Consider the following 20,669-nt stretch of genomic DNA (forward strand, 5'->3'; position numbering starts at 1 on the left):
GCAACAAAAACAAGGGGTAGAAGCACGTCACTCATGACGGTGTGCGGCAAGCAACCATTGGGGGAAAACACAGGGATGCTAATTATTCCAATAAGGCAAAAGCAGCAAAAATAAATAAATAAAAGAAAATAAAAAGCTTAAATTATTGACAAAACTCAGTGGATAATGCTGGCAAGCTGCACAGTTATTGCTCCACGAAAAGCCGCAGTTCCACCCTCCCTCACACCTCAGCAGAGCGCCGCAGTGCCTGGCAGCCCCAGAATCATAAGCAACATCACCCGAGGCACACACCCATGCACGGCGATGCCGCGAATTTCAGCCATGGCCAACAAATCCGTGAAGTGCCCGTGCTCACAAAAACCGTTGCTCACAAGTGATGCTGCGTCGTGCTCCGATGGGATCTCTGGTTTCTCGGACGTTGTGCGCAAATAATCCTGTGCGGCATCACCGCCACTCGACACGTTATCACTCGTTCAGCATTTGCTGGGGCTGTGCTGGACTCGGACGTGGCTGTTGTGCCATTTAAGGGCGCTAGATCACTGTTGCTGAGTGAATCGGGGCCACTGTCCGTGCCCACGGCAGTGCGGGCATACGTGTCCTATTCGTGCTCAACGTCTTGTTATTCGCTGGCACCTGTGTTGGCGGTGGACGGCTCGTTGTCTCTCGCTGAGCAAGAATAGGATCCGCCGCGCTGCCACTTGACTCCCCGGACGTCCGCGCTCCCTGTGGGGCCTCACCGCGCAGCTGCTGGCAGACTTGCATGCTCCTGCCGAGCGGAGTGTCCTGCCACCGAGCTTGGCCACAGACAGTTCCCAGTTCCGCGCCTGGCAGCGGCATCCCAATCGCCCACACGAATACTGGCGGCCACGGAGTCCTCGTCGGCAATTGAGGCACTCCGCGTTGCCCCATTGGCCGTGCGAGACTGCGTTACCAAAGGAATTTGGATTATGCTACTTTTCTTGGTGAAGCGAGGCCACTCTGTAGAATGCGTGTTCTCCCCATCGCGCTGCGGTGCGTCATGCAATGAGGCCGCTGAGAAAGAAGCCGCGGTTGCAATTTCCCTCCCCGCAATGGGGTGTACCAATCTGACACGTGGACTTCCTTGCCGCCGTCAAGAGGTTATGCTGGAAGGAAGCCCAGGAGGAAGAGGAAGGCGCGCACACCACACTACTGGCGCTCGTCGGTATAGCGAAAACTCCATTACTTGTGTCCGGCCAAATGTTGTGCCACGACCCGCAGCCCCGCGCACAACTGCGATGCGACTCCCGCCCGCTCTTCGGTAGAATGGCGCACGCCCTGCAGATTACAGGCGGCCCTTTATGTCGGTAGCGCCTTCCCTCCCACACCGAGGAGATCGACCCGCTCCTGCCTCCGGAACCTCCACCTCGCGTGAGAACCGCAAATCTTTGTTGACCAACGAGCGGCGGATTGACGTCCTCCTGCGCAATCTGCGGCAGAGTACGCTCGCCCGTCCACAATATGAGGGCGTCCGCCCGACGTGCTCGGCCTTATGTTCCGATAGTTGGACAGGCCTCGCATGCGGATGCCGCAATGGCGCCACCGTCCTCCTAACAGGCGCCTTAAGTGCAGGTCTCCACCGAAGTCGCCAAGCATGCAAGCAGGCAAGAACCGCAGGAAGTACAACCACGAGTACTCAATATTGAACAGGCTTTTCCGACACCGCCGCATCACAGACGCCGTGAGCTGCTGATTCCCCGACGGACCACGGGAAACTGTGCCTCATCCACTGTCGGAATGCCGTCGTTGGGAATAGGGACCGCGACTGTTTGGGACTGCCTCAGCCCGCACGACGGCCCGTATGAGACGGAATACTTGCCATTTTGTACGGACGGCCCTTGCGCTGCTCACTCGTTGCTGTAGCAGCATACAACTAAAACAAGATAAAAGGTTGCTTTGTGATGAACGTTGGCCGCACTTCCCGTGGACCAACAATCACGTGGCGTGCGGGGATCTCCTCTTTTTATTGTTACTTTGCTTTTGTGTTGCTGTGTGCGCTGCGCCTATTCCTCTTGTGTGTGTGCGCACCCTCCGTGAGGGGTGCCGACACGACGGACCGCTCTCGCCGTATGTGCATGCGCAGCGGAACCTTGGATGTATTGTTATTTTTGCTTTTTGCTTTTTAGGAATTCTGGTTCGCGGGGTGGTTTTTTAGATTTACAATTGTACTGATTCCATCTGTCTCATTTGTGTGTGTAAATTGCTTTCATTTGTTACTATGTGTGACTCTCATTGCTGGATGGGACGGTGCGTGGTTGAATGACTCGTCTCTCCTTTTGCTTTCACTCTGCGTTGACGGGGAGTTAGTTTGTGCTGAAGGCTGCACGCAAGTGACAGGAGTGATGGCGATGACGATGACCGGCCGTGTGCTGCTGGTGTGTGCCCTCTGCGTGCTGTGGTGCGGTTTGGCTGGAATTGCGGCCGATTTTGTCGGCAGTGCCAATGGCAGTGCGGGTGAGTATTGGGGCTCGTGGTGGATCACTCAGCTGCGGAGGGAATGCGCGGAGGAGGTCATCAGGAGGACGGGAGGCAGGACGAATGTGTCGGCCGTTGAGGAATGCGTGCGTCAGGGAATTGACGGTGTGCGTGCCGTTTTGGATGGCCGTCGTCGGTGGGGGCCTCAACGCTCTGCCGTTGTTGTTGTTGCTGCTGAAGATGGTAAGGATACTGTCAAAAACGGCGACAGTTCGGAACGGTCATTTTTGTCAGAGCAGAGTTCGCAGGCGGGACGAGTTTTACCATCAGGAGGAGGAGGGTCTGGAAGTTTGCCGGGAGGTGAGGGTGGCACGGGACAAAACCCACCACCACCACATTCTCCTTCAACAGGACCATCTCCACCGAATCTACCAGAGAAACAGGCATCAGCAGCAGAAGAGGAAGAAGGAGTAAAATCAGATCCAAAAGACAATGAAAATAAACCGGGAGAAAGTCTAAAAGGTCGAGAAACTCCAATCGACAATCAAAATACACAAAATCCAGAAGAAACAACAACAGGAAAAAAATTGCACGATGAAGGCAATAAAAACAAACAACTGCTACAAGGGGACAACCAGCCATTAAAGGTCGAAGAAATAGCACCACGCAAACCCATAGAGGAACCTCCGAGAGAAAAAGAAGACGTTGATGAACCTGACGCAGGTGCTACAGAACGTAATTCAATTGAGAGTCACCTGGAAGCAACACGCAACCATGCAGAAAAACCCCTGGCAGGAAGCGAACACGTTGATAAAGAAAATTACGATCAAAAAGAAGAAAAGGAAAAGAAACGTGAAGAACAAGGAGACGCTCACGTACAACAACAAAATGGAAAACACGAGACACTGCATGGCTTACCAATAGAGGCAGGGACAACGCGAGGTTCACTGGCAAATCCACCTCCAGAAGAATTGCAACAGAAGCAGACCAGTGCCGGTTCAACAAAGCAGCTAGAAGGAGAAGCTCCTTTCATTAACGCGGAGAGTAAATCAAATGGACATAACGACCTATCATTGCCCTCCGTTCCTACACGTGCTGGTGTTGCTGCTACTCATGAGGCCGCCAAGGGAAACGCGGAGGTTCAAAACAATGCTGAATCTACTGAAACAGCAGTAAATAACAAAGATGACCCAAATGAGAATCTCACAGAAAATGACAAAGAATCCGCGAAAGATAAAAACGCCCTTCGTACAAATGCCACCGCAAATACAGGCGACAGTGACGGCAGCACCGCGGTCTCCCACACCACCTCCCCTTTTTTGCCTCCTCTTCTTGTTGTTGCGTGTGCGGCTGCTGCGGTGGTGGCCGCGTGAGAGTGAGGGAGAGAGAGCCGTGCACCGCCCGCACACACACTCGTCCTTCTCTCTCTCTGTGTGTGTGTCCCCTTGCATGGACTCTCGCCCTCACCTCACCCCACGAGGCACACACAATAATGTGCCCATTGTATATATGCATGCACACCCATGCAGGCCCGTTGGTGCTCTCTTTTGCACGACACGCACCGCTGCCGTCCTGCCTGGCTGCATGGGCGGAGCACCGTAACTGTTTCTGTTTTGTTTTTATTGCATTGAGTGGGCGACCTCTCTCTCTCTCCCTCTGTGTGTGTGCGTTTTGCTTTACGGGAGTAATGAGAGTGTGTGTGCGCTGGTCGTCCCACGCTTCGGCTTTTTTTTTTGTTTTTTGTAAGTTTAATTTTTTTTTCTGTTTGCTTTAAATTTTTTGCTAGTCTTTTTTTGTTATTAATTTGTCCGTTTATATATTACTGACCCCCCCATCTTTCTTTTTGCTTTTGGGGCAGTCAATATGGACGCTTTTTTCTTTTCTACTCTTCCCTCTTTTAATTGTTTCTTGCTGCACTCTTCCTACGAGGGTGCCGTGTGTTCCCGCCCAACTGCTCCACTCGCACACCCACCGACACGCTCATGACGACGGCCCTGTGCGCCTCGCCTGCTGCACGCATGAGGAGGGGCCGCGACGAACGGCGCGCTGAGGGAGCCGTGACGTGTGGGCGTGCGACGAGGGCCTGTGGGGCGGCGCACACATTTCTTCCCTCTTGTTTTGTTTTGTTTGCGGCCAGGGCTGGCAGACACCCGCAGCGCCACACACACAGCCACACCCTGCCGCCGTGTTTTTCTTTTGTTCTTTTTTTTTCTGTGGACGGATGTTTGCTGCTGCCACCGTGCGGTGATGGAGGGTGGGGAGCTGTGCTGGCCGTATTGCCGTCCAGCTGCGCATTTTCACTGTCTTCTTTACTTAATGGGTGTCTGCTACATACCGTCATGGGTGACGTGTTTCTCCTCTTGTTTTGCTTTTGTTTTTGCCTACATGCGGTGCCGGCTCCGCGGCTGTGCGTCCCATGGACTGCACCAAACGATGACTGAAAAAACGGGCCGGATGCCGCACGAAATGTGAGGGATGTTGTGTGGGCTGGTGGAACAGTACGATCTTTTCTTTGACTTCTTTTTCTTGTTGCAGGCAGTATGCATACACAAACACATGACTGTATGGTACTCCTTGGAACAGGAAATGAACTTCTTTCCGAATCAATTTTATACTTTTTTTTTTCATATTTTTGGGAGTTCTTCTGGACTCTCACTTTTTTTTCTTTTGTTTTTGTTAAATCGCTGCGGTTCATTTTTTTTTTCTTTGTGCTCACTGGTGCTGAGTGCTTACGTGTCCCGTTGACTGTCCCTCTGGCAGCCGTGCTGTTGTCACGCCCTCATTTTTTTTCTTATGCTAGAGGCACCGATGGTCCGCGACGACGATTGTTTCTGTTCCCATTGCGATGGCAGGAGGGTGACTGGCGCCGGCCTGCTGAGTGTACTTGGAGGGAGCGGATGGTGTGCGCCGTGCCTCACTGTGAGTGTGGGACGCCACCCGCCACGGCCTGCTGTGGGGCGTAATTCCAATTTGTCGGGGAAGAGAGAAGTAAGGGACGGTGCCGTGGACCTGTATGCGCTCCGTCCCTCTCTTTGCCGCCGTGGGTGTGCCGTGCGCATGGCTCCTTCTTGCGGTGCGACGTGGATGACGGTGCTTCTGCGTGCGTTGTGCGGCGGGCTTTTCTTCTCCATTTCTTTGCCCTTTTGTGTGTGGGAAAGTTGTGGGAGAGGATATGTGTGAGGGAGTGAGTGTGGGTGGCTGCCAGCCTCGCCCCGCGCATTGAGGACTTCGATACACGTGGCTTTGCTTGACGGCGTTTCGCGGCACCCAGAGTGTGGCGAGGAGGAGGATAGGGAAGATCTGTTGTGGGCAGAAGGAGGATGATAGGACAGTCCCCTTCCGTGTCATTTCCGATGTCGTTGGCAGTACATACTGAGAGCGTAAATTTGAGCGAGTGCGGGATGAAGGGTTTATGCCGCTTTGTGTGTGCTACTCAGTCGTCGTCATTGCAGGCTGTCGCCACGGTGCGTTGTGGTGCGGTGCCGTTTGATGAGGGAGGGGCGCGATGCCACGGCTGCTGTCCACCACGACCATTTATTGCCTCTGCACCGTCATTTTTTTTTTCAGTTTGTGTGAATTTTTTCGCGCTCACATAATATTTTCTTTTGCTTCACGATGAATTTATTGGAGGAACTTTGTTTTTGGTGCCTGCTTCACGGCGTTTCGCCTTGTGTGTCGGTTGCGATGCTTCTACGTGGTGCTGAAGCGTTTGGTGGGGTGTTTATTCTTCTTTTTGCGCCCCGCAGCTAATCTTGTTTGGCCATGGCGGCAGCAGTGGAGCTTTGCGACTGCGTGCTTGCCGTGCGTCTCTCATCTTTTGCCGTTGCTCCCTCGTTGTGTTGGTGGGGGAGGAGACGAGCGACTGCGTCGGTGGAGTTGCGCCCCGGTGGAGAGGGAAGGCACCGACCGCTGCTGACGGCGACGGTCTTTGCTGCAAGCGATCTGACGGGAAGACGTCACCGGTGTCACAGTTAACCGAGATGGATGAGGGCCGCACTGCGTCTCCCACCCCTTTCATCATCCCCCTCAGTCCACTGCAGTCACACGCCACACGCACCGCACGGCAGCGGCGGGACCACCATCCGGATGTCTGTGAGCCAATCGGAATGTGCAATCGGTGTGGACTCTTTTTCCCGTGTTTGAGTGCTGCCGCCGTGCCTCTTTATTTTTTCTTTCTTGTGTATGCCATGCGCGCATGGTGCCGCTGCTTGCTGCGCAATGCCGACTCGCGTGAACTAGAAACGACGCTTTGACTGCTGGCGACCAGCGAGCTCTCCGCTTTACTTACGCACCACCAACGCCAACACCTTTTGGACGCGCTTGATGGCTGGCGGTCGTAACGCCGCCACGTGGTCTGCCTCGGCTCTTGTGTGTCGTGCACTGCATCGGGACCACCATGTGATGCAGCCATTCGGTAACAGGAGCGGTGCCAGTGGTAATGTGGCTTTTTGCCGAGATTCCGCCACTCGGCACGGTGGCTGTGTGAGGCTGTGTGGGCGGTGGGAGGACGATGGCGTCACTGACTTGATTGCGTCTGCGCGGCTTTGTGTCGGAGGCTGTACTGTGATGGAGATTGTGTATGGCCGGATGTTTTTGCGTGCCACTGTGTTTGGTTGCTGTTGTTCTTTCTGCCTTTTATTCTTTTTTTTTTTGAGCGTGCAGTTCGAGATACTTCGGCTTTACCAGCACAACTATCGTTTCAAGGTGTTAGGAATTACTCGCAGTATTAGGATTGGTAGTACTGGAATATCGATCTGGCGGAATCGTGTCACTGGATTCGCCATCTGTAGGAAAGGATTTGATAGACAGGAGGAATGGTCGACGGGACGAGAGCGACACAACGCGACAGCCCTGCTGATACGTGTCTGGGTCGGTGGATGCAGTCTGCTGTGGGTGCGTGTCCGCGCAGCCGGCACCGTGTGCGGCGCAGGGCCATTTTGGCTGTGCGTGTGGCGCTGCTTGTTGTGTTGGTGCTGGCTGCAGCTGCTGCGTGGATGCCCGCGGTGCATGCGGTGGTGTTGCGACTGCGGGGCGGCACGGTGGACAGAGCCATCACGGTTGGCCGCGCCGTGGACACGGTGCTGATGGACGGCGTGTCCATCACGAACGGCGTGGCTGTGGTGTTCGACGTGCAGGCGATGCTTCCCGGCGCGCTGCGCATCGAACTGAGGAACTGCGTGTGCGACGGCGGTGCGCAGATCTACGTGCGGGGCTACAGCGGCGAGCCGGCGAGTGACCGGAGCCTGGAGGTGAGCGTGAGCGGGCTGTCCGGGAGCTACTGCTCGCTTGTGTTTGTGCACAACCTGCCGGCACACACGAACGTGACGGTCCGTGACTCGACGATTGTGACGGCGGGACCGATGCGCCACTCCCAGCTGAGCGGGCTGACGGACGCGGTGGCGTCGCCGCTTGTGCTGTACGCGACGTCGCTGTTGCAGTCGCAGCTGCGTGTGAGCAACACTGTGCTGAGGTCGACGGAGGCGGGCGGGTCGGCGGTGTACGTTGGCGGCGGCGTGGACCTGCTGTCGAGCGCGGTGGTGCTTGACGGCGTGTTGCTGGAGGCGTCGGGCGGTCTGACCGCTTCCGCGATGCATGTGGCGTCCTCGTCGCGCCTCAGTCTGCGGAGCCACTCGGTGTTCTCCGTGACGAACGTGTCGGTAGTGAGCAGCGGCGGCGGTATTGTGCTTGGAGAGCGCCTCGCGGTGTTTGATTCGGTGCTGCGCTTCGTGCGCGTCGAGGGGTCTGTTGCGTCGTCGCTGGTGCGCTGCGACGGTGGGACGATCGATGCCGGCGGGTGGCTGGAGCTGCACGACGTGTGGGCGGTGGGCGAGGCGTCGTCTGTGGCGTCGCTGTCGGGTGTGATGCTGAGCGGCGGCACCGTGTCGATTGTGCGCTGCGCTGCCACCGGCGCGACGCTTGTCTCCGGGCCGGCGATCACGAGCGGCGTCGTGTCGGTGCAGTGCAACCGTGCCGGCGGCCGGGTGCTGCAGAGCAGCGGCGACTACCGCATGGCCGGCCTGCCCTCCGTGAGCGTGGTGCCTTGCGACGGCTGTGCGGCTGCGCTGGCGTGCTTCGATGCGCTGACGGCGTCGTTCTCCGAATGCGTGTGCAGCTGCCGTGCCGGCGGTGTGGGCGAGGCGTGCCTGCTGTTCGACGTGCCGTCTGCGAGGACCGGCGGCAGTGGTGGGGGTGCGCAGGATTGCGTGAGTGGCGTGACGCTGACGGAGTCGGTGACGGTTGGCGGCGGGCGGGCGACGGCGTGCTTCGACTCGGTGTTGTTCAGCGGAACGATCACTGTGGCGGTGGACCTGCGCTCGATGGACGCGTTCGGTGACGCACTGAACGTGACGCTGCGCCACTGCGTACTTGCGGGCGGCGCGCAGCTGCGGATTGGCGGCCTCAGCGAGAGCACGGCGCGCCTGATGCCGCACGCTTTTGTCAACATGACGAATGTGACGTCGGTGGAGGGCACGATCGTGCTGCATGGCGCGATGCCTCTGCACTCGAGTGTGCTGCTGGCGAACTCGACGCTGCGCGCGACGGTTGGCGGGTCGCAGTACGTGACGACTACTCCTGGCTACGAAGGGTTTCGGTACGGCCCCGCGCTTGTCCTGGACAGTGTCCGGCTTCTGTCGACACGGTTTGTCATGACGCGGTCGACGCTGGTGTGTGGCGGGGGCTCGTGCGCTGCGATCCTCGTGGAGCGCAGCCTCGGCGTAAACCTGTCCAGCGTCTTCTACATGGACAACTGCGTTATTAGGTCGCGGACACACGTGATTTACGCCCTTGCGTCGGACCTGCGTGTTGGTAACGGCTCAGTGTTCTCCATACAGGACAGCTTGTGGAGTGCGCCGAGCAACGAATACTACAAAGGCGCGTGTGTGTTCAGGGATGTTGTTGTGGCTGGCGGCAGCGTGCTGCAGATTGTGTCCAGCACGTTCCGTCTCGGCTTCGCCATGCTCATTGCAAACACGCTGACCGTGACTGACGGCAGCTGGCTGGTGCACCGCGACAACGAGTTCCGCAGCGCCTACGTTGTGTACGTGGCTGCCCACTACGGCATGGTGTTCCGCGATCGGAGTGTATGGTCGATACTTCACAACAACTTCACGTATGGCTCGTACTCCACCATCGCAAATATGACAACCAACTGGTCACCACCATCCGACACGCTCCCGACCATCTACGGTATGTGCAACGAGGCAAGGGGCTCACCTGTGACGGATTACCAAGACGACCTCAACATTGGAGCACCCGTGACGGTGCTGGACTGTGGTGCGTGCACGGTGGACGCCGTGTGCTTTGCGGCGGGGACGAGCAGCATCAGCGGCTGTGTGTGTGAGTGCGCTGCTGGCGGCTACGGCGACACTTGTCTGCCAGCTGCGGTTCCGGACGGCCTTGGACCGCTCCCGCTCCCCGACGCGAAGGACACGGAGGTCCGCTGCGTGCACGGTGGCAGCATCGGCTCCGTGGACTATCCTGATCCCGGTGTGCGTGGTCTGTGCCTTGTCAACGTGACCTTCACCGCCGCGATTGTGCTGGACCTGTCGCATTTTGACGCGCCACAGCAGACACTCAACATCACGCTGCTGCAGTGCGTCCTCATGGGCCTGTTGATCAGGGGGAGTGGTGCGCGTGTCCACGTGAGCGTGACATCCTCGACACTGGATTTTGGTGCATTGGACTTTAGAGGTGATTTTGGTGCGAGCTCCCAGATACTGGTGGTGGGCAGTACGCTTGTGACGACGTCGAGCCACGCCATTTCCTTTGTGAAGTTTACTCTCAGTGCGAATATGGCGCTGCTGCTACTCGACAACTACATCGAGGCGAATAGGTACGCAGTCTATTTCATCAATGGTGTTGTTGTTGATGGTGGCGGGATCATTGTGAAGGGAAATACGCTGAGCACAACGAAGGACGACGACAGTGTGGAATCATCCGTTTGCGTTAATGGTGTTGGAGTGAAGAACGGCGGCTACTTTGACGTGGAGAACAACACGATGAGCTCGGTCAATGGCGTTATTTTTTGGGGGGATACTACCGTGAGCTCCGCGGGGCTGCTGCGAGTGGCGGACTGCAGCTTCGCTGGTGGGAGTGAAGTTTTTGATTCCGCGCTGTTGCATTTGTCTGGCTCGGTGACCCTCGAGGGAGGTGCGCAGTGGCGTGTGGAGGGCAACAGCGTGGGTGAAGCCTCAGTATTAACTATTCCTTATCCCCAGTACAAAATTCAGCTGTCGGGCAGCGGCACCACCGTGGCGCTTGCACACAACCGTCAGGTGGACAATAGTTATCCCTTTGCTGATCTTTCTCCGCCAGACACGATTGTTGAGTTCCCCGCAAGGTTTGTGGTTGGGTGCAACCTGCAGGGCGATGAGGAGGTGTCGTACGACGGTGTGTTTCCGGAGGTGGTGGAGGTGTTCAGGTGCGGCACATGCAACGACGACGCGGCGTGCTACATGCCCGGGACGGAGTTGGTGGACCGCGGCTCGTGCTCGTGCAGCTGCAAGGACGGATGGCATGGCGCGTCGTGTCTTCCCTTCGAGGTGCCCGACACTGTTGTGCCGCCCGCAGCGGAGAGAGCCGTCGACGGCGACACGAGCTGCGTGATGGACCAGACGCTGACAGACCTCGTGCTGAACATGTGGAAGACGCACCACTGCTACGTGGGTGTGACATTCAGCGGCGTGGGTGCTGCGCTCGCGTTTTTCCTCAACAGCATGCCGCTGCATCTCCCCATCAACATCACGCTCACTGGGTGCACATTTCGTAGTGGTGCCGCGCTGCAGTTTGTTGGGGGTGCGGCGGCGGTTGAGTCATCTGGCGTCCTGATCCGCGTGAGCCGGACGGTGATGCGTTCCTCCACCGTTGCTTTTATACGTGCCCTCCCGCAGCACTGCGACATCGCCGTCACGGAGGTTGACGCGGCGCAGTTCTCCTCGTCCGAACTGCCGGACACTAGGATGAACACGTTGAGCGTCGTGATGCTGAAGGACGCCGTGCTGAGTGCGTCGACGCTGTTGGTCAGCAACGTCAGGGCGCATGCGACGAAGCGTGATGCGTTCGTTGTGTACTCGACAGGAACGCTGACGCTGGTGGGTGGCAGCTCGCTGTACGCGCGGTACTGCAGCTTTGATGGATACACACATATGTTCTACTTGTACGGGCTCAGTGTGAGTGACCACTCCGTTATTGCGCTGCTCAACAATACAGTGTTCTCCGGGGCAAGCCTGCTGTATCAACGCAACAGATTCAGCGTGTCGGATCACAGCGTGGTGCGCGTGGTGGGGAACAGCGGCTCCGTGCGCTACGCCATCTGTAACGATGACATGTGGACTGTTCAGCGGTCAAGCTGGCTGGATTGGCGCGACAACGACGTGGAAGTGGGTGCGATGTTCTACGACAGTAGCTCCGCTTTTGTGAGCATTGACGGCAGCAGTGTGGTGACGCTGACTGGCTGCAAGATGGGCTCGACGGGGTTGTCGGTGTCCCTTTTATCTCGGGCTGACGCCGGCTACCGGTTCGTTGCTGGGTGCCTGAAGGTCGCGGGACGGGAGGTGACGACGGCGGCTGAACTGGCGCTGAACGGCATCACCAACGTGACGACGGTTACCGCGTGCGGGGAGTGCACGAAGGAGGGCGACTGCTTTGCTCCGCTGACGACGGCGGTCATTGACTGCAAGTGCCGGTGCGCTGCTGGAGGGCACGGCGATGTGTGCGTCCCAGCGCCCGTGCCTGCTGGCCCGCCGCCACCGCCACCACCGTCATCGCCGCCGCCACCGCCGCCACCGCCGGTTGGTCAGTGCATCAGCGACATGGTGTACCCCGAGGTTGCGCAGGCGGTGGGCGGCGGGCTGTCGTGGCTGTGCTACCGCAACGTGACGTTCAGCGGGGGCGGCATGAGCCTGACGGTGCTGATTGGGGGGATGACGGGCGACGTGGCGAATGTCACGTTCGATGGCTGCACGTGGAGGGACGGCGCCGTGCTGTTGCTGTTGGGCAACGTGCACGCCGCTGTGGGGTCGCTGAACATCGTCGTCACCGGCAACAGATTTATTGACGCGCTGCTCAGTCCGGAGGGTGTGTTTCCACCGCACACAAACATCACGATCAGCGGGAACAGTTTTGCGGTCACGAGGCTGTTCCATTGGTTGGGTTTGGACCTTAGGAGGCCGTCGTGTGTTGTGATGAATGGACTGGTGATAAGCAACGACTCCGCGGTGGTGCTGAGTGGCAATGTGTTTCAGAGCGTGACGACATCGTCAAGTGTCGTAAAATTTGTTGGATCTGCGCTGAGGGTTTCGTGGCACTCCGTGCTTGCGGTGCTGGGCAACACGTTTCATATGGGCGGCGGTGACAGTACGCTGATAAATATTGAAGGGTCTGGCCAATTTTCATCGCTGAAGGTGCTGAACAACTCTGCTGTGGTGATCCGAGGCAACGTTGTGGCGAGACCGGTGAAGTACTTTTTGTTAGTAATTTTGGCGTTGCGTGTGGAGTCTCGGTCAGCGGTTGTGTTTCAGGGCAACGACATGCAGAGAAGCTCGGCTGTATTTTTTTCAAGCTACTCTTCCTACATCTACTACAACTCCTGGCTGCAGCTGAGCGGCAACCTCTGCCGTGAGTCCCCATCGGCAGCTTTTCTCTTTCTGAACCCCACGGTGAATCTCCGCGACTCCACGGTGTCTGTGTCCGGCAACCGATTCATGTCCAGCACGGGCACGCCGACAGTTCTGCGGATATCCACGGTGCCTCGCGATCTCACAAACGGAGCGATTGTGGCCGCGTGCAACACCGTGAACGGCGAGGAGGAAGCGAAATACAGCATTTCCTCCGTGTACAATGCCACCATCCTGACCTGCGGCGACCCATGCACCCTCGCGGCGTCGTGCTTCCCTGCGTACACGACGACGGCCTCGAGTGATGGCTGCGCCTGCACGTGCGCTGAGGGCGGCCATGGCGATGCGTGCCTGCCCGTTGCTGTCCCCGAGCCGCCGAGCACTGACGGCGCCGATTTTTGCGTGCGGGACGTGAGTGTAGACGTGGAGGTGAACGTCAGTTTCGGGACGTCGGTGGCGTGCTACGTTGGCGTGACCTTTGCGGCGGACGTCTTGGTGGACGTGGAGTCGATGTCAGGGAGCGTGCGCAACGTGACGCTGGCGAACTGCCTTTTTGTGGACGGAGCGAGCCTGTACGTTGTCGGGTGGCGGTCCGACCCGCCTGCTGGACAGCGCGCCGATGTGTTGATCAGCGGGCTTGAGTCGCGCTCCGGCGGCGGCGTGCTGGTGGCGAACCGATTTCCGCCGGGCTCGCGCGTCACTGTGGTGGACTCGGTGCTGGTTGCGGAGAAGCGTGTTGCGTACCGTGGCGCCTACGGCCTTGGCGATGCCTCCGCGTGCCTCGTGGTGCACAACGTGAATTTAACTGGGAGCGTGTTGACCATTGCGCGCACGCATATGGCGGCGGTTTTCCGCGACGCTGTTGGCGTGCTGTTTGTTGGCGGCGTGGCGCTGTCGTCGCGCGGTGCGCTCTACGTGGACGGGCTGTCGGTGCAGACGGCGCTGGGGCTGTGCGTGTCGGTGGAGGGCGGTGTTGCGGCCAGTGGCGGCTCCGTGGTGGCGTTTGTTGACAGCGACTTCCTGCTGTGCAAGCACGCGGTGTCTGTGCGTGGGGCTGTGAGCGTGTCGGGCTCCGCTGTGGCGCTTGTGCGGAGCGACTTTGTGTCGACGGAGGACTACGCGGTGGCGTTTTATTCGACGGTGGGGCTGGCTGGTGGGTCGATGCTGCTGGCGAAGGGCAACGTGCACGACGGCGTCTCGAGGGAGATGCTCTACGCCGCTGGCGCCGTGACCGCTGCTGGGAGCACGCTGAGCTTTGTGCGCAACCGAGCGCTGCTGCCGCGGATGCTGTCGGTGAGCCTGTCGCTTACGGCTGGGGCGCATGTGAGGGTGGCGTGCAACGACGCCGGTGGGCGAGTCCTGTCGACGGCGGAGGAGTACGCAGCGGCTGGATTTGGCGACGCTGGGAGCATCGACGTTGTTGGGTGCGACGCCTGCGACAGGAACACGCACTGCTACGCGCCCGGGACGGCGTCGGCGAGCATGAAGAACGGTGTGTGCGTGTGCTTGTGCGGCAGCGGCGGGCACGGCGGGGCGTGCGTGCCTGTGGGAGCTCCTGCGCTGCCGCCTGCTGTGGGCACTGCGTCGAGTGTGTTCTTCCGCGAGGGCGTGACGCTGCGGTCGGTGTTCTTTGTGCCTGCCGGCGCGAGCGAGGTGACGCTGCGCCACGTTGTGCTGGACGGCGTGAGCCCGATGCTCTACGTGCCGTGGATGGCGCGGGACGGCGTGCGGATCGTTGTGCAGGACGTGTCGCTGCTGAACGGTGCCGTGCTGTACGTGATGGGAGGTGGAGCGTTGCGCGGTGCGGTGGCGGCGGGGAGTGACGAGGGCGGGCCGGTGGAGCTGTCGGTGTGCGATGTGGAGGCGCTGAACGGTGCGCTTGTGCTGACCGGCACGTTCCCCGCAAGGTCTGTGCTGACGGTGACGGACTCCCTGCTGGTTGCCGCGAGGCCGACGCCGCTTGTGTATCTTCCCGGCTCGCAGTCCTCGCCGTACGCACCGGTGCTGGTGCTGTCGGGCCTGCGGCTCGTGCGGTCCGTGCTGGTTGTGTCCGGCGTTGCCCTCGTGACCGTGGTGACCGTGGTGACTGGTGGGCGGACGGTGGTGGTGGACGGCGCTGTGCTGGAGCTTGTCGGTGGCGGTGTCGCGCTGGACGCGGCTGTGTTCGGTGGCGAATATGCGTTGTACGCGAGTGCGCGCGTGGTTGCGTCGGGGGGCGCTGTGCTGCGCGTGTCGGGGAGCCAGGTGTACGCCGCGCATGGGTTGGTGTTCGAGAGCGGTGTGGAGGCTAACGCATCCGCCGTCGTGGTGAACGACAACGTCGGTGCGCTGACCGATGGCGCGCTGCTGGAGCTGCGGGGGTCGGCGTCGTTTGTGTCCGGGTCGTGGCTGTCGGTGCGCGGCAACAGCATCAGTGGCAGGCTTCTGTCTGTGCCGTCGTACCCGCGCAGTGCGGAGCTTGTGCAGAGCACGCTGACGCTCCACGGGAACGCCGGCAGTGGGCCCGTCGTGATGGACGGCACCGTTGCGCTCGGGGGTGCCGGCCAGAAGTTCGTCGTGGGGTGCCTGACGCTCAACGGGCAGGCGCTGCAGCCGATGGACTACAGGTCCGCCGGCATCATCGGGGAATTTCGCCCCGTGGCGTGTGGCGTGTGCGACGCCGACGTGCACTGCTTTGCAGCTGCGACGAGGACGATGTCGAGTTCGTGCGGCTGCCGCTGTGCTGAGGGCGGGTACGGGCGCGACTGCCTGCCGGTGTACCTGCCGCACGTGGACGGGTGCAACCGCACGCTCTATAGGCCGCTGCTGAGCCACACAGCGTCGCTGACGGAGACGCGCAGCCTGACTTCAACATGCACGCCGAGCCTGAGCACGGCGCACTACAGTCCGCTGCGGTACGGGCCGACGGAGACACTGCAGGTGACGGAGACGGTGGCGTTGCCGCCCACGCGGACCCCGACGGCGTCGGTGAGCGGCACGCTGTGGTGGAGCGACGTGGCGTGCCCGACGCTCGCCGTGACGACGACGGTGGCTGGTGGGAGCCTGACGCAGAACGACATCCGCGGCGGTGGGAGCGCCGTCCCGACGCTGCTGATGGTGGCGCTGCCGCCGCCGTTTCGATGGGCACGCGACCCGCAGCTCGGCACGCACCTGAGCTTTGTGCCGGTGTCGACGGCGCCGCCGAGCGGGTTTGGTGGTCCGTGGGGAGCGATGCTGAGCAACGTGACGTGGGTGCGCAACGCGACGAATCCGTCCACCGTCCTGGAGCTCGCTGTGCCCGTGCACCGCGGTTACTTCATTGCAGCCGAAGAGACGATAGTCATTCGCTGCGACGCTGCGGCAGTGTCTGGCGGCTGCAAGGGCGTGCTGCTTGGGTCCTTCACGATCGGATCTGACACGCTGCCCGCCGCTGCCAGCGCCCTCTCGGCGATCACCGGCGTTGCTGCGGGTGCGGCGGCCGTTGCCGTGGTGGTGACCGGCGGGCTGGGCTCCGTCCTGGAGATGCAGGCGCTCGGCGTGTTTGCGAGGATGTCATGCGCCTCGGCGCAGGAGCGTGCGAGCACCGTTGCGCTGCCGTACTTCCTGTCGGTGTTCGCTGCCCTTGACCCGCTGTGGATGGTGGTGGGCAACGCGCTGCTGGCCGCTGTGTTCGGGTGCGTGCACTGCGGTGTGACGGCGGCCTTCCAGCGGTGGCGCGGCGTGGACGCTGCGACTGCGTGGGCGGCGATGCGCTTCCCGAGCCTAACTTACGTCGTGGCGCACGCGATGCACCTCGGCATTTTCTTCGGCTCGGTGCGTGCACTGGCGATGCCCGACGCCCGCGTGCAGCACCGCGTGATCGGTGTCGTCGGCGTGCTGTACGGTGTGGCGTTCCCTGCTGGCGTGTGCTACTTGATTGCCCGCCACGTGGGCGCGAGCTTCACGAGGTACTGGCAGTTTTCGAGGAAGCCGCTGCACGAGCGCCTGCTGTACCCCGTCGGGTATTGGCACCCCGCGGCGCAGCGGCGGATGTACGGCGGCATGCTGACGGACATGAGGGGCAGCCACGTGTACTGGTGCGTGTTCCAGCTGTCGGTGTTGTGTGTGGTGGGCCTGATTGCTGCTGTGCACCCGCCCGTGGGAGGTTGCCACGTCCAGTACTTCTGCATGGCGACTGTGCTGCTTGCGGGTGCGGGCGTGGTTGCCTTCACGAACATGATGCGCTCGGCCTTCCTGACGGTGATGCACACTGCGAGCTTTGTGCTCCTTGCGGCGCTGTGCGTGGTCAGTGCGGCGAACCACCTTGCGCCGAGCGACGGCGGTGCGAGGGCGTACGCGGCTATCGTGCTGCTGCTGACGACTGTGGTACTTGCGGTCACTGTGTACAGCGTCGTTGTGTGGTACGCGGAGGACCGCCACTGGCAGGAGCTGCGCGAGCCGCGGCGTGGAGGGCTGGAGGCGCTGCTGCGCGATGGCGAGGAGAGCGACGAGGATACGCCGAAGCCGCACGAAATGACGTCATCGTCGTACGCCTCGGGCACCACCGTTACGTCGTCGTACCGACCACCCGCACCGCCGCAGCCCATGGCCGGTGACACCCGCTCAGACGCCATGGGCCTGCTCGAGTGTGCATCGAGTGCGAGAGGCAAAATTGATCACGCCCTCCTGTGACGTGCAACACGTGGAACTGACAGGTGTGCGGTGTTGGTTGATGGGGGGAGGGTGCGGAGCCACGGATGTGCTGCGCCCCACAGCCAGCCATCGTTAACCGCACCGACGGTATTGTTGATTGTTGTTTCTATCGATGTGTTTCTATTTTGAGCGGGTGCTTCCAGGAGTTTTTCCCGTTCCGCGATGACTGTGTGGAAGGGGATTGTACTGTCGCCCTTGTTGCTCCTGCTGTTGTGTTGTATCGGACTGTAATTTTGTGGAGTTGCGTGCGAGGAACTCGGCGCCCATTTCGTGCAATGGAGGAGGGATCCAGCGAACCGCCTAGTGGAAGTAATGAATTGCAGCTCTGCCTTACCGTGGGTTTGCATGCAGGAGACATTGCAGTCCTCAGAAGCAAAGCGGCGACAGAGTAGTAGCAGGACTCCAGGTTTCCAGGAACGCCGTCGAGCGGGATTATGTATTGAGGCGCGACGCATTGCCGTGATTCCGGGCCGCCCTGGTGTGTGCGAGTGCAGCGGGGGATCGATGTCTCTTTAGCGGTGGAATTGACGGACCAGGCCATCCCAGTCACCTTCCACAATAATCCTTGAGCGCACCGCCGCCATGGCTGTACCCCTCAGGTGTGCGCGTGGAATGTGGGGGCCTTGGATGCTGCGGCATTGGGATTCGTTGCCCGCTACGGCCCGCGTGTTTTGTGTGTGCAGGAGGTGTGACGGCCACTTCCGGCAATTTGCACATCCCTTCACGGCGCGGCCTTTGATTTAATTGGCACACCTCATTCCACAGGCAAGGGATATTGTCGCGGATTGGCCACGCTGGTACGGGGATGCCTACACGAGGAATTCTTCTTTTTTAAATATTTCCCTCCGGCTTTGCAAAGTCCATGCACCACAGCAAACACAGAGGGGTGTGGTATTAGCATGGAGAGTACGATATTCACCGAGACTCTTTCCACGGCAGCGTGCGCCTATGCACCTTCTCGTCGAACCGTGGAAGCACGCAAGCACACGTCGACGGTTCTGGATCATCTGGTGACTCACATTGTTGGCGTACCCTTTTTTCTTGCCAGCAGCACTGAGGGGCGCGCACACGGATGCGGTTTGTCCTTGGCCACTGCGGCGTGCCCAGGAAATAAGCTTGTGATGCATAAGCCAAGAAGGCGTCCGACCTCGCACAGCTCACAGACGCATGGAGCACCGGCATCGTCGCATTGGCTGGACGTATTATTGGTGTCCGACAGCTCAGGCCAGGAGCTCACCGCTCCACTGCAGCAGGCGACTGGGAACCCACGCGCACGGGATCCACTGTCACTCGCAGGGAGGAGACTGCACCAGCCCGCTCCCGAACCGGTGTTTCTCACGAATACGGATGGCTGCTACGACCACTGCAACCCGCCATCCCACGCACATGCCGTTGGCGCGGCGCGGATGCCGCACAGCAGACACGCAAAGAACTTCGCACGGAAAAGCCATCTCCTCCTGCTGGACCCCACACCGCCACGATCCGATGCCCGACAGACTGCACGGTGTGCGGCAAGCGCTGCAGCTGCCGCACTAGTGTCGTGACGCACATGGCCAACGCCCAGGGCATTACGCGCTCCCAGGCGCTGCGGGAATTTGGCTTTCGCGGTGAGTCGGAGCCGCCAGAAATCCCACCGGAACCACCGCCCAGCACTTGAGCGAGGACGAGAGCGAGAGACGGCACGCCGATCGCACCTCCGCCGCAGACTGCAGAGCCCATGCCGAAGCCACTCCAATGCAGTTTTGCACGGTGTCGTACGAAAGTCAAGCCGGAACCGTATCTCATCTTTGGCACTTCCACAAGCAAGAGTTCCCCCGACAAATAGGAGGTGTTGCCAGGAATATGACGGTCTGACGGCATCCACCGCGCTCGAATGCACTTACTGTGAATTCGGAGCTCAAGCGAAAGCGGGACCACTATCCCGCATACGGGCACACGAACACTCCAGAACAGCGCTACCGTCGGCACCGAAGAAAGTGGCACTTCATAGGTGCCCTTAATGCGGCAGGCAGGCGGGCAATGCCGGGGGATTGACCACCCGCACCCGGCACAAACACCCGACAGAAAGAAAGTCGTGACACTAAAAATGGAGAATGAATAACCACGCGCTGCAAGGCTCGAACATTCGCATGAAGAACATCAAACCAACGCAGAACCCCGCCTCCGCGCAGGAGGAGAATGCCACCGAGAAACAGTGCAGCGTGTGTTTCTAAAATGGCACGCACACATGCATTGATTAGCGTCACGCTGTTGCCGATTTCCCGGCGGCAGAGGGCTCAGGCCGCCGAGAAGGCGCACGTCGCTCGGCGACGACATCCCGCTGCGACCACCACCAGTTTGGTTTTGCCGTTTAGCGTGCGGGTTTCCGTGCCACAGCAATGCCTGACTGACCCGCTACCGCACGGCACGCCACGGGCATCTGCCGGACATTGTGAATACCGGCCGACTGGAACTGTGCGGAGAGGCAGGTCTGCATTTACTCCGCTGTCCGGCTCCCACTTTGGGTGCCGGGGCTCTCTTTCACATCTTTAATCATTGGGCGGACGTGCTCTGCGATGGTGGCTGGCGTGTGGGTCTTTGTATTTACTTGAGAAGGCACGAGGAATAGTAACAATATATATAAGCAGCGCTGAATAGATATTAGTATCGACAACTATATACCTATCTGTATATGCATGTACAGCCAATAGAATATCAATTCAATAAACCAAGAAACCAAGCAATCTGTCGAATTTTAGGGGAAGGAAGGGAGATATGCACATCTATACACATCATCAGTAAATAAATTATCACTTTTGTAGTCATACCCATATCGTTATGCCTATTCATTGATCGATGCTTATTTTCATATCTATATTGCTTCATACATTTTTTCCATCGTTTTTTTATTTGTGGCATTTTGCCTCCGTTATGTTATGTATTCTTCTCCCGTGGGTTCATGCTTACGTT

General features: G+C 59.4%; 2 protein-coding genes and 1 pseudogene across 2 annotated transcripts, besides 3 other annotated features; 2 read left to right on the forward strand and 1 right to left on the reverse strand.

Annotated features, from left to right (window-relative positions):
• Positions 1-20,669: part of a sequence feature (areas not merged during assembly with more than two copies in the genome that could not be assigned to a particular haplotype) that runs on past the window's edge.
• Positions 107-135: a sequence feature (AT_rich).
• Tc00.1047053510465.125 lies at positions 228-650 on the reverse strand (annotated as a pseudogene).
• On the forward strand, positions 2,361-3,806 carry Tc00.1047053510465.140 (mucin-associated surface protein (MASP), putative; the record flags this gene model as incomplete). Its single annotated transcript, XM_813261.1, has 1 exon — positions 2,361-3,806. One exon carries the CDS (start codon positions 2,361-2,363, stop codon positions 3,804-3,806), a length of 1,446 nt encoding a protein of 481 aa, XP_818354.1.
• On the forward strand, positions 7,248-17,699 carry Tc00.1047053510465.150 (dispersed gene family protein 1 (DGF-1), putative; the record flags this gene model as incomplete). Its single annotated transcript, XM_813262.1, has 1 exon — positions 7,248-17,699. One exon carries the CDS (start codon positions 7,248-7,250, stop codon positions 17,697-17,699), a length of 10,452 nt encoding a protein of 3,483 aa, XP_818355.1.
• Positions 12,174-12,224: a microsatellite.

Source organism: Trypanosoma cruzi, genomic scaffold, assembly GCF_000209065.1.
Source record: "Trypanosoma cruzi strain CL Brener 1047053516759 genomic scaffold, whole genome shotgun sequence".
Classification (NCBI taxonomy): Eukaryota; Euglenozoa; class Kinetoplastea; order Trypanosomatida; family Trypanosomatidae; genus Trypanosoma; species Trypanosoma cruzi.